At 38.8% G+C, this 16942-nt stretch overlaps 1 protein-coding gene across 1 annotated transcript; it reads left to right on the forward strand.

Moving 5' to 3' along the window:
- The first annotated feature begins 1123 nt into the window (after window positions 1–1123).
- LOC139964360 (delta-aminolevulinic acid dehydratase-like) lies at window positions 1124–15636 on the forward strand. Its single transcript, XM_071965904.1, has 9 exons — window positions 1124–1308; window positions 3131–3278; window positions 4364–4499; window positions 5759–5842; window positions 6773–6861; window positions 8529–8672; window positions 9542–9628; window positions 10378–10507; window positions 13655–15636. Exons 1-9 carry the CDS (start codon window positions 1190–1192, stop codon window positions 13723–13725), a joined length of 1008 nt encoding a protein of 335 aa, XP_071822005.1. The 5' UTR covers window positions 1124–1189; the 3' UTR covers window positions 13726–15636.
- Window positions 15637–16942: the final 1306 nt, after the last annotated feature.

Raw genomic sequence — 16942 nt, forward strand, 5'->3', positions numbered from 1 at the left:
TCTTTCACGAAGTCACTAACACTGTTCTCGAACTGCTACAGAGAAATATCAGTATAGTACCACCCTGGAACACATCACATGACCCTCCATACATGGTACGCGCGCACCCAATTGACATGAATCCTCCAGATTCATTTACCTCGTTGAGCAGAAATAACGGAAGCCACTAAATACTAACCCCTACAGCGGGTCGGACCATTTCGAGTGCCCTCGGAACTCGGTTTCGGGTGCAACTGTGCTCGGCGCTCTCGGTTCCCGAATTACGTTATTTTGCCCAGGTCTCGGAAGTTAGTTGACTCTATGTAATAACTTGTGAGACCTGCTACTCGAGATAGAGATAGATATAATAGCGGTTTGAAACGGTACTTGTAGTTTTTAAATGATATTTGTAAATAACCAGGTCTTGGAGGTTAGTTGACTCTATGTAACAACTTGTGGGGCCTGCTACGAGATAGAGATAGATATAATAGTGGTTTGAAACGGTGCTTGAAATTTTTTAAATGATATATGTACACAACCAGGTCTTGGAGGTTAGTTGACTCTATGTAACAACTTGTGAGGCCTGTTACTTGAGATGAAGATAGATCTAAACGTTTGAAGTCAATTTTGCAGCTTTAAATTTGATATTTGTACACAACCAGGTCTAGGAGGTTAGTTGAATCTATGTAATAACTTGTGAGACCTGTTACTTGAGATGAAGATAGATATATGGGTTTGAAACGGTACTCACAGTTTTTAAAATGATATATGTACACAACCAGGTCTTGGAGGTTAGTTAACTCTGTGTAATAACTTGTGAGACCTGCTATACTTGAGATATAAAGATAAATACAACAGTACTTTATTGCAGCTTTCTTATATACATTTGTTAACTTAAAATGTCAAGAATAAACCGTGAAACGTTTGGATATATTTGTGTACTTGTCTCCTATTCTCACCTCTTTTACTTAATCGCGAGCGGGACTTGGCCCGGCAATTCGTACGTGTTACACGAGCTCGTACCCGCACTGTACACGTGAAATGTACAACATGTGCATCTACGTAGTTATGCAAGACTGTGACGTCAGGTGAGATCATTCTCGCTGGGGATCCTTACCGATGAACCGAACCGCTACGCGGGTTAGTATTTAGTGGCTTCCAGAAATAACGAGTTTAACTCTTTGAGCAGAAACTGTTTTCCATTACTGAAATGGATGTGGCATCAAATCATATTCTACAGAGTGGCTATCAGCATCACTTAATGAGAAAATGGCAGTGTGGTGATACCTCGATCACTCCAGAGCAGTTGGTTTTACCAGTTTTCGTGACGTAAGAATGCATAAATCAAAAACAAATATGGTTCAGTTGTCGCTGTCTGCTACTGTCTATGTGTTTATGCAGTAAGACCAGATACGCGAAATGATTCCGCTTCAAAATGAGTCACAAGTTCGTTGACCAACGTACCCAAGATTGTTGATTTCATTTATATAGACCTCGGAGTCGTAATGAGGCGTAGGCCTAACTGATACATTTATTATGCACAGAGCATTACAGGTTTAACATTCGACTATTACATGAATTGGGGGTGTAGAATTTAGGTTTATGGTATTATGCCTCTAGGCTACAGTAGGTCTGGTAGTTCTTGGGATGAGGATTGAAAGCCTGGTTAGGGTTTGCATAGGTGCTAACCCTAATTCACAGTACAAACATAACATGTGAAGAAGGGTTTGATCCCTATAACCTTGCATTTTAATGTAGCATGTGCATGGTGGATACAATTATGAAACACTGCAGCATAAATAACCTTCTTGAAGACAAAGACAAACCAACTACACGTCAATCTCACAGTTTGAATTATAAAATGCCTCAAGCTTAAAAGAACTGTTATAAATATTCGCTTTATCCTCGCACCATTCCTCAGTGGAACACACTCCCACCTGATCTAAAATCAGCACCAAACACCGCCTCCTTCAAGTTCATGCTGGGAAGTCAGCAGCACCATTAGCAAAACTTCAAGGACTGCATGTCAACAGCCACATCAGGGGCGATTTGTGCAGTTTTACATCAAGACCACTGTCTTAAGACTTTGAACTGGCAAATATTACTCATAGTCATTGTTGAATAAATTTCTCAAACTTCTACATATCTAGTTTTGCAATCTGCTATCAGCATCCCCCTATCTACATATTACTTGTTTTGGAGGAAGGAAAATTTTGAGAAACTCTGGGCAATTTTCACAGCAGTATCTTTGCAAATAGGACCTACAGTATTATGGCACAGTGTAATTAAAAGTATCGGAATCAACGGAATGCATCCATAAATCACGTGGATAACCATACTGTTTTAATGCACTTGTAACAAGTACTGTACAGTAAGAAAATGTTTAAAGAATAATTTGAGATATTTCTTGTATTTGGATAATGTAACAGTTTTATAGTCTACCTGATTCAAGTAGACAAAAATGAAGTTCTGTGATTATTTAGACATGTAGCTTTGCAAATTAACATCACTGTTTGACAACACTTTTTTTGAGAAACATGTTGACTTGTAAAGTTTGACTATTTGCAAATTCATAAAATTTCCAAAAGTGTGTCATAATGGATATGCCTACTGAGTCATAAAAATGTCTCTTGACAATACAAACTTACATTTGCCTGGCTCTGATAGACAGAGAAGCAGCTCGAAATGTTTGTATAAAATCTTGTGTGACCATGGTACATCATTGCTTTGTCTCTTGTCGTCAGTCTTTATAGGCAATTAGATGCAAAGTTGCAGTAGGCTACATAACTGAATTCCTCAACCCACCAGAAGTCTCTTATCTACACGAGAAGGCAAAGCCAAAATGTACATGTGGTAATTGAAGTACTGTAGGTGTCCTGAATGCTCTTACTCGCTTTGAAAGAGCAGACATTTTCAAGACACTACATGATATAAACACAACAAAAAAATGCAGTACATACAGTACAGTATCCTCCAGCTGAAGCTCTCTTATGGTGAGAGAAGCTACTGTATAGTACAAATTGAGCCAGTTACTGTACATTACAATAAAAACATCAGATGTACAGGCAGATGTTTGGGAGATTCTTTCAATCTCAGAAGAAGTTAAATATGCACTTCAAATTCTGTTTTCTCTTTTCCTGTCTCAATTCAGAGACGATGAAGATGCCATAGAACCAATTGATGGTTTTCCTAAACAGAACAGATATGGACTGAACAGAGTATTGGAATTTTTAACACCATTGTGTGCCAAGGGACTACAGTCTGTCCTCTTGTTTGGCATCAGTGCCAAACTTGCAAAAGTAAGTTCTGGAACAGAAACGGTACCATTCAAGTCTCCTTAGCTTCGGATTATTAACAAATAGTCCAAAATTAATATAGCAACTTATGTAAATTAATGCATACATATGTTTCATTGTTATTTGTTTGGTATATTACAACATTGTGTCATTCTCACCGAGCCATGCAATATATGACAATACTCTTCTATCTAGTGAATGTGGTGGACATTTCTCAGTCTGGAGTTTCTGTGTCAGGGTTTTCCCTAACTTTATCCCCCCACGAACCCCCTGTGCATGTCAGAGTTGTCCACGAACCCCCAACTTTTCGAGACATGATATGAGTCATTATTATACTACTGTATAATACGCAAAATAGTGCGTCGTAAAAGATCAAGTATCAAATGCATGGTACGATACTACTATGGCAGCATATGCGTATGGAATGCGAAAAGAGTTGTCGATAGGTACAACTTTTGTACATTACTAAATTATATGACATCAGATGTTAGCTCAACAAAAGTACTCTAGTTTTGACTTTCAGAAATGTCTCACGAACCCCCTGGAATGGACTCAAGCACCCCCTGGGGGTTCATGCACCTCAGTTAGGGAGCCCTGATCTATGTGGTTACAACCAAATCTACATACAGTATTACATCCTTAAAAAGGATTTTCTGGTGACTGAAGGTGATTGCTTGGCAAAACTGATGAAATTTATAATCTGCATCCTCAATCTGAACTTATGGACAAGATGTTTAGATTGGGTTTTAAACTATGTAGCAATGTGAAATTCTTTTCTCTGTAAGTCTCACATTGTTTGTCAACAGAGTATCCCTTAACTTCGAGTATTTAAAGTAACCATTTAATGCAAACGGCTAAATTTTGTTCTGTATACTTTACCTTTGAAGTTAATGACTACTTTAAATACTCAGTGCAATTCTGATGGACTAACATCACAGATTTCGTTAACAGACTTGATACACTTGACCATTCCTATCTTGGAGGCATACAGTAAGGTACCACCACCATAACTCATTCCAAATGCAACTACACATTAAACATTGTGTACACACTTTCATTACTGTAGTATCTCCTGTTTCTCATTTCAGGATAATGAGGGCAGTAGTGCCAGCGATCCCCAAACGCCGGTGATCAAAGCCGTGAAGTTAATCAGAGCCAGCCTGCCATCTTTAGTTGTCATCACCGACGTGTGTCTCTGTGCATATACTAACCACGGACATTGCGGTAAGATTTCACCAAGACAGCAGTGTGTGTCATTTCCATTCGCCAAGCAAAATTGGAGATTCGAACACCTCACGTTGATTGCCAGGGGGTAGGAAGCTTACAAAACCTGGGGGGGGACACAACATCAGAGGGGCACTTTCTCATTCCACAACCACCACTCGTTATGCTTTAAACCGATACACATCGGCCATAACACTTAAATATATATGATGTGTTAGTATGCTATCAATACTATTTGTTGAGATTGATTATTGTTAACCGTGCTACTAAAAGATATGGGATGCCATTTTAAAAATAGCATGTACAGATATAAAATAAATAATTATATAAAATATTAAAATTAACAAAGGCTTAAGTATCCAAAAGACAGTTCTTCATCAAAGGGGCACATATTATTTGCCAGTAGGGCACATTTTCTACTTTGGAAAAAAGTGGGAGGGCACTTCCCCCAGTGCCCCCTCCCCCCCCCAAGTGCCTCACCCCTGCATTTGACTCACACAAGTTGAAGAAACTTACAGAAAAATGAACAAAATAGAACACTTTTAACCAAACACTTCACTGTATTTACAAGGTGGAATATAGGACTACAATGCTTTGTCTCCCTCCTTACTGCTTATAAGTTCCTTTGTTCATACAAGTTTTAGAAATACTTCACCTTGTGCCTAACTGATGCATGACGGTGTCATCTGTATTAGCTCCTCATTAGATGGATAGCTTTGTATGCTAGATCTACCTATCATTTGTCACTTCTTTTCTCTGTCCCTGAACCAACTTTTCATAATTGATCAAGCACAAAAAAAAGTCCTTATTTGGCAGTTTTATTTTCTTAACCTAGTAAATATTGTGTTGTTGTTGTGTTTTTTCAGTATTTTTCATTTTTGTTCATAAGAACATACAACCTTTGTATCAAAGCCCAATACCTTTAAGGACCAGTGATGGTAAATCAAATATGAGAAACGACTTCCTCATCTTCTCTCCCATCCATTAATTAAAAGTTCTCCTAAACTACAGTACAGCAGTTTTATTTGTTTAGTTTAATTTTGCGATTGCCCCTAAAACTACTTCACCTTTAAATCTGCATGAATCCAAATTTGGAACAAGGGATTATGGTTTGAATTGAATGTATTAAACAGTAAATGAATGTCACTCATGTTTACAAACATGTTTTTCATTTCTAGAGAGCAATGTTAGTGTGTGTTAATCATATATATAAAAAATTGTGTCATTTATGTGTAGGTGATGTGTTATTTTTATTTCAGGAGTTTTAGACGAAGATGGTTCTATCAACAATGAGGCTAGTATCAAGAGAATAGCAGAAGTTGCGGCATCTTATGCCAAGGCTGGTATGTTATCATTTTGTGTCTTGTTTTTAAATTTCTGCATTACATATTTCATAGTCAGCTAAGGAGTACTCCTCATGTACATAAACTAGTTCTAATGTCAAGTGGATCATAACGATGGGATTTAGAAGCAATGAAGCCTAGCATCTCGTTGAGGTTGTGGATTTGATCCTTGGCAAGCCAAAGTAAGGTGGATTTTTCATCCATTAGAAATCCACAGTTCTCCCCATCTGAAACGGTCTACCAAATAGTAGAAAATTGAGCAGCCACCTGACGTGAAGTGTGAGTAATAAGCCATTCGACTTCTGGAAACAACTATCAGTACAATTGGCATTCACCGAGCACTCTTTACATTGCCATACCCTGATTTACATGAAGAACTCTCTGCATCATCTGTTTATTGTTATCAAGTAATGAAGGGTCTTTTAACAGCTTAGTGCACCCTCCTTGGCAGAGAAAATGTACCTGCATAGCATTTTCCGTGGAAGTTGGTGTACAAATTAGGGAATGTCTAAAACCGAATTGAAGATGTTTAAGCAGTACTACAGTTGTGTTTATTTGCTAATAGTGCATCAACCGTGAACAAGATTACATTTTCAGTCAGAATCGGCTGTTAAACTCAACTCTAATTTATGCATGTGCAAAGTAGGCTACTTGCCATGAAAGTGTTGCCATTACCAAGTACTGCTAATCATTTTAAGAAAGGATTTAGAGGGTTAGAGGCTTCAGTACTGGTCACAAACTAACTGAGAGTTCCATTGTTAAAGTTTAAATGACACAATTATGGTTTAACACTGTACATTAATGCCACCACACCTGTTGCCATATAGCCCACATTACAGTAAAAATTATATGTTGCATTAACTCTGACATCTTCATTACAGCTGTGACAAATAGTAAATATGATTGCTCCATTTGTTCCCGTCTCGCTAGGTAGCCATATCGTTGCCCCCTCGGACATGATGGACGGAAGGATCGGAGCCATCAAGGAGGAACTCAGGAGGTGTAACTTAATGTCAAAGGTCAGTGAAAGGTCAAAGGTCAGTGGGCAAAGTCAAAGGGCATCTATAATATAGAGCATCCCCATGTATTAAAAAGAAATTTTAATTGAAGAAAAAAACACAGCTAGGAGAAATCATATGCAGGTGGTGTCACTAAAGTTCCACCACTACAAGGTGCTGGCATTTTTTGCCTGACAAAATTTTGTGTTTGTCCTGACATAACTTTCGATTTAGCAAACTCAGATACCACCAATTCCTTTCCGACCAACCTGTTGATATCTACCCGACATCTGGGATGAATCTATGGATGGATGAGGATTGACATGTTTCCAGCAACTATTTTCTCAACAAATATCATGATTTTCCTGCAGAAACTGCAAGATATACTTGATAACTGTCCCTTTGACCCAATGGAAATTTTCTTCTGGGGGTGGGGGTAAGTTACACCTCACCACAACCCCACCCCCCCTTTACGGGGATCCACCTGGTCATATGTTATCCTAAGGATTGCTGTGATGTCAGTTCATTTCTTTTTTCAGTTTAAATTCTTGCATATGTTTGGATTATAAGTGTTTCTAGGAGACGTTTAAATCGTTCTTTTTGTCAGAGGATTGTTAACCCCTTTTGAAGCTGTCTGTTTTTAAGTTAAAAAAGGGTTCAAATACAAGACGACTCCTGTTTTACTTCTCCCTTTTAAACCCAATGTTATTTGAAGTCATACCTCAAAATGCCTGGTTTATAACCACAAATTTTAAACAGTTTTTAACCTTTACTTGTGAATTGATTCTATAGCATATTAGTAAATATAAATTTATTGTAAAATGTTTGGAGGGGAAATATCACATTTCGTGCTTAACTCTCAAAATAACCAACATGTGACAACTTGATCAACTGAATGAGATATAATAGCATTGGTATGTAACAACTTCAAAGTTGACATTAATTTAAGGTGACCACATCTTTTCAATGAAATCCAGTGACATTGATGTTGACACCATCAGTATGACATCAAGGGTGAGTTACCTACAGGCTGTATGTGTAAAGGGAGTGGTGGAATTTTGGAGGGCAGCTCAAGAGGTGCAGTGGTTTTCTTTGGAGGATGATGATCCAAATGCCTCAGTTTAGAACTTTTCCAACAAATATTTTGTCCAAGATAAAAAGAAATCCAATGACAAAAAACAAAGGATAACTGAAGGAAGCCTCATTATTTCTCTCAGTGCCAAAATATTTTTTCCTTGTGAATTACAGGTTCTATGAAAGTATCGAAGGATCTGTCCTGATTCGACTTTACGTTTGTAACTGTAAATAATCGCAGCTCGACATTCATGCCCTTTTCCATGAAGGACAAACTTGAACTACTTTGTGGCCGTATCACAAAGTCGGGGCTATTTCCTAGGACAGAGTGTCAAATCTGGGGGGCACATTTAATCCGGGGTTGGTACATGAAATCTGGGGACTGTCCCCTGAAATAGAGGATGTCTGGTCACCTTATATTAAATAACACATAGAAACAGTTCCAAGGGCATTTGTGTGATCTAATTGCATCTGATTTTATCTAGGGCTGGCCTTAACATTTTCCAAGATGAAGTGCTAGACAGTATATCTCAACCTTTTTCGTATGATTTTTTTTTTTGCACACGATTTGACAGAAGTAAACTGAATCATTCTGTAACTTTTGTTTTTCACAGGTTGGAGTAATGAGCTACTCCGCCAAATTTGCATCTTGTTTCTACGGACCTTTCAGGAGCGCTGCTAAGTCCGCTCCAGGCAAGGGAGATAGAAAGGGTTACCAGCTACCTCCGGGATCCCGAGGTCTGGCCGTCAGGGCAAATGTGAGTCCTACTTTTATCGAGGTCGATCACATTTTGAATGTAGATGCCGTCGAGACATCGTCTGCTCTCAGTTTGTAACAAAATATGTGGTTTTGTTTCTGCACTTAAGTTATAGTTTACAGCCAAATTGTTGGGGAAAACAAAAATAGTACCTCAATGTGATAGGTTTGCAATCTCCTTAACAGCAATGGAGAGCAATTTGTGTGTTAATTATTTAGCCCAACAGAAAGACTACACAGCTGGACCAGGAAGTATTCCTGGTTTGTTTTGGTGGGCGTCTGCATTCAGGGTGTTTTGATCATTTAGATTGAATATTTGAGAACAATGAAGTAGAAATTAAGTTGTGGAATTTCATTTTTGTCTAAAACACGAAATGAGCAGTTTTGCTTGAGAGATATGTATGAATGTAAACAGCCAGTAGTAAGAGACTACACAGAGTTCTGACATAGGAGAGCACTTCATCGACTCCGTCCGAAAGGTGACCTCAAGTTTTCAAATGTAGTCTACCAAGTCATTTTAAGCCTGTTAATATGCAGGGAAGTTTATGCACAGGCCAACGACACTACATATAAGGTATCCCATGCTCTCCCATCTCACCCCCTCACCCCTCCTTGTTCTCCCATCAAAGCTCCTGCCTTCTGCCAATATATCTTTTTGAGTACATAGTTCATACAAATAAGACAAATAGATTAGAACCAGTGTTCTTGTTATTGTCCCAACTTCAGAGAAGCAGGTGTCATGGGATGAAAAGAAAGGTTTTAGTCACCTGTGGCTTTAGGAAACCTTGAAAACCCTTTTGCAGTTTAACTCTGAATTGACAAGAATACTTTCACTTTGTTGACATGTACGTTATTTTTGCAAATCAACAGCAACGTGATGTTGAGGAAGGAGCAGACTATCTCATGGTTAAACCGTCCATGCCTTATCTGGACATTGTTAGAGATACCAAGAACAAGGTAAGCCTGAATATTCATGAGCTGGTATGGGTCTGCATATTCATGAATTGATGTTACACATTCCCCTTATTTTCAGTTAGGCTGAATTGTAAGGAATCTATCCTATGGAAAGTGCATTTCCTTGAACAAACGTACACACTTCCTTTCACATATATCCGGTACAGCAAAGAACATATCCCATGGATATTGCCATGTGATGGTGTGGATACATTGCAGAGCCAGAGAAATTAATTTAAGCAGTATGCAGGTCTCATACTTCATCACTGCTAAAAAAAAATTGGTGATAAAAAATGTGAAACTTTTACTGGAAAGAATAAATGTTCTACCCTTTTTTTTAAAATCCCCATCTCATTATCTTGCCCCTAACTCGAAAATTGGATGCAACATATTTTGCCAAGCTGGCTAAACCGCATGACTTGAGTGAAGTTGGTGTACGCAAGGCAGTACGTCGTGAAGATAATGAACTTGATCTTTTACGAAGCACTGTTATGCGAATTATAGTATAATAATGACTCAGACCATGTCACGAAAAACTTGGGGGTTCGTGGACACCTCTGACATCCTTAGGGGGTTGGTGTGGGGACAAAGTTAGGGAAACCCTGCTGTAGGTTTAAACAATAGTAGAGTGCAAAAATAAGGGCAAAGTGAAATAATTTCTTTGTCATATGATCAGCTTTCTCACATTGTAAGTAATCGTTTTGTAAACTTAGTGTCTTTTTTCTCACTTTTTGCTTTCTTCGTCCTCACAGTTTCCAAACCATCCTCTCGCTGTCTACCAGGTCTCGGGTGAATACACGATGCTCTACCAAGCTGCATCTGCTGGTGTCTTTGACTTGAAACAAGTCGTCTTGGAATCCTTACTATGCATGAGAAGAGCCGGTTAGTTGATTTTGCTGGCTGCGATTTTAACCTTGAAAGATGACTCTAGGCAGACTGCTAGTCTTACTCTTTGTATGTCATAGTCCAAGAAAAAGGCCCCCCCCCCTCCCCCCTTACCAAAAAAAAAAAGGAAAATTAAATGTTTCTATAGCTATTTCAGTTTTTTAAAGATATTCACATTTAAAGTATTATTAATCTCTGGAATTCTTCTCTAGGGCTAAATTAGATCATTGTTGTAGTTGTGAAAGTCCTTCAAGCACGTCCTTTCTGTTGACTTTGATCAGAGTGTTTGATGCTATTGAATATTAAAAAAAAAATTATACAAATATACAGTGCATTTAGTTTCGTTATTCAAGTAGTGAAAAAAAAAAAAATTATTTTTATTTTTGTAACATATTCCCATAGTTGTTTTTCTGCAACTTGTGGTTAATGCTACTCTGCAAAAAAACCCATCATTTGGAAAAAAAGAAAAGAAAATAATAGTATCAAAGGGTGTCGTACTTTGAGTAATACTCCCACTCAGTAGGTATTGAAAATTTGCCAACCAAGTGCAAATGGCCACGTTACAGCAACAAACTTGTTTTCTTTGGAATCTCATCAACAGATAGGCTGTTCAAATATCAAAGATTTGTTACAAGCACAAGCTAACAGGCCTTGATTTCCTTAATGAGAGAGCAATTAAGAAACATGTTACAAACATACATATAGCATGAAAATGTTATTGATATCAGGCGCGTATCCAGGATTTTCAAACCCGGGGGGCGCGAATTACTATCTAAGCGGAGCGCCACCATCGGTTGGCGCGCAGCGTACAAGAAAATTTCTTGTTTTGAAACCCCCCAGATCACCGGAAACGGCACTTCTCGGGCTTGAAATGACCAACCAGATGTACACTTTTTGCCTGAGAACCAAGTATTTCCTAATAGTTTTTTTTCCATCCATAACCTTTTTGAAGATTGTCAACCCGGCACACATCATGTTCGACCTGATCGCATCTCCTGTGGGTCTTTGCTTTTGTAGGTGATTCTACGTCGCGGCCCACAATACCCGTCAGCCCCACTTTTCAAGATTTTAAGCCCCATATTTGTTCAGAATTTGAAAATTCACATTTCTCGTGAATAAACTCACTTGAAAACATACCCATAATGTTGTACAAAATTTCATCTATGGACAACCAATATAGAAAAACTTCCTTCAACCCCTAACAGACCGGTCAAAATTGCACGAGTAGAGGGAAGAGTGATGCAGAATGTTGGTCAGAAATTTTCTAAAATTCAGACACAGTTAATTTATTGATGTACAAATATTAAAACCTCTTATAACGGCTATTATAAAACTTGGTTGAAGGAAATGAAAAAATAGCAGATATTTCCGAAACCGAACACTACACACATATGCGTAGGAGGCGCGGCGGCAGTGGCGGAGCTAGGGGTATTGGTCAGGAGTGGCGAGAATGGTCTGTAGGGCGCTTTCGACACTATCTAAGCGGAGCGCCACCACTGGTTGGCGCGTAGCGCACAGAAAATTTTTGAGTAAAGATACTCCCTAGATCGCCGGAAATGACCCTTTCCGGGCCTGGCTAATATGCAGATAAACGAAGAATAAGGTGTCATCGCCAAATTACACCAACAAAATGTGACAAATGTCAATAAGTAGATGAGAGCGCAATAAAAAAGTCAATAATCTAGAATAAGTAAAAAGTGGTAAAGAGCTGAAAAAGGCGCCAGCAGTCCATTTGAGTCCGTCAGGGGGGGGGCATCCGCCCCCCCCTGACCGTATGGACGCTCCGCCACTGCGCGGCGGGGGTGCAGCCCCTAATTCGCCATTACTAATGTAAAAGAGAGTTTTGACATAATTGGACCTCCATGCTTTTTATACATCTACATGAGACATGTCGTTGTTTACATTAGCATCCCGCGGTGTACTGCGCAATTTTAACGGACCGTACGGTACATGATGGCATGCGATGTAATAACCGATGCTTGCTTATATGATATTGACATGAACACGTTGAATGCGCGCGAAGCTCGCGAAAATTTTTGGTTATTTTTTCAGGCAAGTCGGACAGTTTTGAGGCTTTTCATCCTGGAACGCCATTTTCATGCTCACTGATATGATGTGATATCTGCTGTTTGCGTTACAAATTCGAACAGGCGCGTAGCGAGGAATTTGCCAAGGGAGGGGCGAAGCCTGTAGGCAAATTATCTAAGAGTAGCGCCACCATAGGTTGGCGCGAAGCGTACAAGAAAATTTTGGCCGAAAATGCTTCCCAGATCGCTGGAAATGGCACTACCCAGGACCATTTGTTAGCGCGAAGCGTACAAGCAAATTTTGGCCGAAAATGTCTCCCAGATCGCTGGAAATGACACTTCCCAGGCCTTGTAAGTTGCCTCTAAGCACTTTCTATTTTGAAATTACTTAGCGATATCATTTAAAAAAAAATGCTGAATGGGTGGGGGGGCGGGCGGTCGCCCCCATTCCAAAATGCGTCATGTTCCCCGACGACACGGTCGAGTTCGAGACCAGCCACAGTTGGTTTCATAGCACAATTCTACACACGCGTTATGATAGACCATATATAGTATATATATAGATCATTAGTGAGAGAGGAAAATGGAAACGTCAAAAAATGGAGTTGTCGGTGTAAGGGGTAGGGTAAGTCACACTTTTACGAAATCATTGATCCGTCACTGGCTACCCTTCAGCGCTGTAATGATGTCACTGTTCCTCTTTCTCTTCCCGGTGTCTTCGCGTTTTTCTTTTACTCCCTCCTTTTCTCCTTTTTCTCTCTTTTTTTCTTTTTCTTTTCCCTTCCTTCCTCTCCTCCTCCTCTTTTTTCCCCTCTTTTTTCCTTTTTTCTTCTCTTTTTTTTTCTCTCCTCTTTTTCTTACCCGGGGGGCGCGCGCCCCCAACGCCCCCCCCCTGGATACGCACCTGGATATCTCTTGAATGTTACAAGGTACCAAAAGCTCATAGCTGTAGTCGTGGTTAACCCGGCCAAGTTGGCTCAAAATATGCCTTCTAATGATAATATTAAACAAGGAAAGAAGTATCCAGGACACAACACTTTTTTCAAAATATGATGCAATGATGAACCAATAAGTTGAAAATAACCCCCTTCTTTTTGTTCTTTTTGCTCTGAAAAAGGTGCTGACATCATCATCACATACTTTACTCCAGATCTGCTGGACTGGCTCAAAGAAGACGACACGACTTAACCCAATTAAAAGTACTTATGAGAAATTTTGTATTAAACCAGTTCCGTGCATTTTTTTGTTTTAATTTAATTATTTTTTTTACACATTACATCTTACATTACGACATTTTATTTTATCTTACAGAACCTACAGCAGACTTAGGTGGTAGTACCTATGCTAGACTTGCAAAATGGCTCGTAAAATGAGTACAAATTCACAAAGGGGAGTACAACAAGCACAGGTTATTAGTCCGGACTATGGATTCAATACAAATATGCCTTCCAGGGAATTCTTCATAGGTAGTTGTATCAAAGTTCAAATTGGATTTAAAATGAGAGCCAACTTCCGCCATCATTGTTTACCTTACTTTAGATGCGATGACTAACGAACCACTTGCCAACTCTGTAACACATATCATGGTGAACATCTGTTGGGAAGAGTTTAATAAAAATTAAACTTTATGAGTAAAGGTTAAGAAAGATGCTAATGTGTTGTACACAAATAACTCCCGACGAATATTTTGCCACTGGGGCTAGATCCCCCCCTATACCCCCTCCCTCGTACTATGAATTCAGAGTTAATTGGAAGCCCTACTTTTCGCACTTGCGGTGAAAAGCCCCGCCCTGCCAATCAGAAGCTACCGGACCTATCCAGGTATTCATTGTGAGTGTCTGCCTATCTTTCATTGTTACGTATTATGACAGCAGCTGATATAAAAGCAATATTTTTTTTTCATTGTTTTTTTTGTGAGTGTAATTGCTAAAAAACAGTAAATTCTGAGCGTTTATGTTAACTTAAAAAGTATTTAAAAAATATGGGTTGTTTTTTTCTCCCCTGCTCTCTTGATTTGAAGTTAATCAGAAAGTGGCCTTGCAAGGACATTAGATTAGTATTTGACTAAATATATCCCCCAACACTAGAGCACATAAAACCTGAATAGGTTTGTGTTTCATATAGCACTTATATGCCTAAATAGGTTTTTTTTTCATACTGCTACTGCTACATTATACACAGCTACATGCAATATATTACCCCTCTACATGTGTAAGTATAGTGATTCTTTGCTACCTTTTATATCAGAACATTTCGTTGTAATTTATTGTAAATAACTGTTGTTAAATTCAAGTGCTCAGTGAGGCTCTCATACTAAAGTTAAACTAGAAGTCAAGTGTTAAGTTCATTCAAGGTTTGCTTTTTGAAATATCGTTGTTCACCAGATATTCAGACTTTGATCTCCCTAGACTTCAACAAATCCTTGAGCTTTACAGAAAGCAACCAAGTTCTTTCAATCATGAAGTTATATTCAAGCTGTACATTTGAAGTTTGATATTTTGCTAACAAAGTTTCAGGACTTTGACATCTGACCTTGGAAGCACACAACAAAATATAGGATTCTTGTACATGAAAGCCTTTAAGTTCGGATTTACCATGTTTACATTGATTTCAGTTGACCTGAATGACCTTTGACATCATTAGAAAAGGTGGCATTCTTGTACTGTTTTTCTTTTCGGGGACAAACAAGGGGCGGTTTGTATACACCTTCAGTAAGTAGTTTATTTCCAGAAAAAAAGTTTACAAAACTTTTTCATAATAAATAAGAAAAATAAAACAAAACTGTTAGCAAAGGATAAAACATTGGCTCATACCCTGTTACGATGACGTCAACCATCAAACCTCAATACAGTTTTTGCATTCTGGTTTCAATAAACTACAAATGCAGCTCTACATGTTAAGTATTCAAGAACACAGCTTAGCAGTACTTATAGCCTTCTGACTTTTCAAATTTATTTCAAAGTTTTATCATTGTTTATTTCAATAGAAAAATTGAAAAAAATACATTTATATAATACATGGTTGTGAAATGTTCCTAAATCTTATCAAAATGCTGGTGAATGATTAAAAGAAACATATATAGAAAAGCAATAATTTGTATGGATCGATTCTTTTGTTACATTTCTGTGGTTTTGATTCCGTCAATCTTGTTATTGTGTGCTACTGTACCCAAGGGCGTAGGAACCGGGGGGCTGGGGGGCGCCAGCCCCCCCCCCCAGTGAAAAATATGGGGGGGCGGAAGTATCGTTCCGCCCCCCGCTCCGCAAGTCAGAAAACCCCTTTTTCATTTCCAAATGAGAAAAAAATCTCATTTGAAGCACCAAATTGCATCTAAGGCCAGGTGAAAATGCAAAATTCTTTACAAAATGGAGTGGGTGTTGAAGTGTGCTATATTGCACCAAATTGCATCTGAGGCCACCTGGAAATGCAAACAAAATCCAAAGGGGAGGGGGACACCCCCTCCCCTTAAACCCCTCCCCCAGGCCGGCCATCAGTCTTCAGCCCCCCACTCAAAAGTACCTTCCTACGCCACTGACTGTACCTGTCAAAGGCTTCTAGGTAATGTTACAAACTCTACAGAACAATTACCACTAAATAAATTAGTTTTGATGCTTTTTGTCCCCTATGGTTCTGCCTCCCCACCCCCCACCTTGCCCAAGAAGCCCCCCCCCGCAAAAAAAATTTCCTTGATAGGATATTATGGGGAAATGATTTGAGAATAGAGTCAAAATTGAAAAGCATTGCACTATATGGATCATAAATATAAAAAAAAGGTAGAACCAGTGGAGTGAAATGATTTATGAAAAGATGCTTTGTGCCCATTCTTACTCTGCACAGCAATTATAAGAGCAATGTCACATAGAAATAGTTAGTAAAGGAAGCCCACAGCAACTTTGGTTTCCAGAGCTGCCAAATACCTGAAAGTTTGACTATAAGTAATGTTTATAAAGTGAAAGTTGTAGCATATTTTGGAGGAATATATAAATTGCCGACTTGAGAGAAGTAGCTTTGAGCTTATAAGAACCTTGTACAACTTTTAGACTATCATGTGGAAATGTTCACGTATGCCCGGAAGCTTAAAAGTGCCATAAACATAAGAAAAATTATGTTGATGGCACTTTTAAGCTTCCGTACATATGGGTCCTAATCTGTATTTATTACATTTAGTAGTCTTATTCACTTTAGCTATGATAGTTGGCATAATGAGCTAGTATGACATGAACAGCCAAACACTGAGATTTGCATAGCACATCATGCACACAGGATGATACGAATTGTCCAATGAGGAAATGACAAATACTTGGTAGGTGATGAAATGGGTAAGATCCAATTCTTATCTCATGTGAGTTGACATGCTAACATGTTATACTGAAAGCATCTATGTTGATCTTGTTGACAAGATGGG

This window comes from Apostichopus japonicus, chromosome 22 (assembly GCF_037975245.1).
Source record: "Apostichopus japonicus isolate 1M-3 chromosome 22, ASM3797524v1, whole genome shotgun sequence".
Taxonomy (NCBI): Eukaryota; Metazoa; Echinodermata; class Holothuroidea; order Aspidochirotida; family Stichopodidae; genus Apostichopus; species Apostichopus japonicus.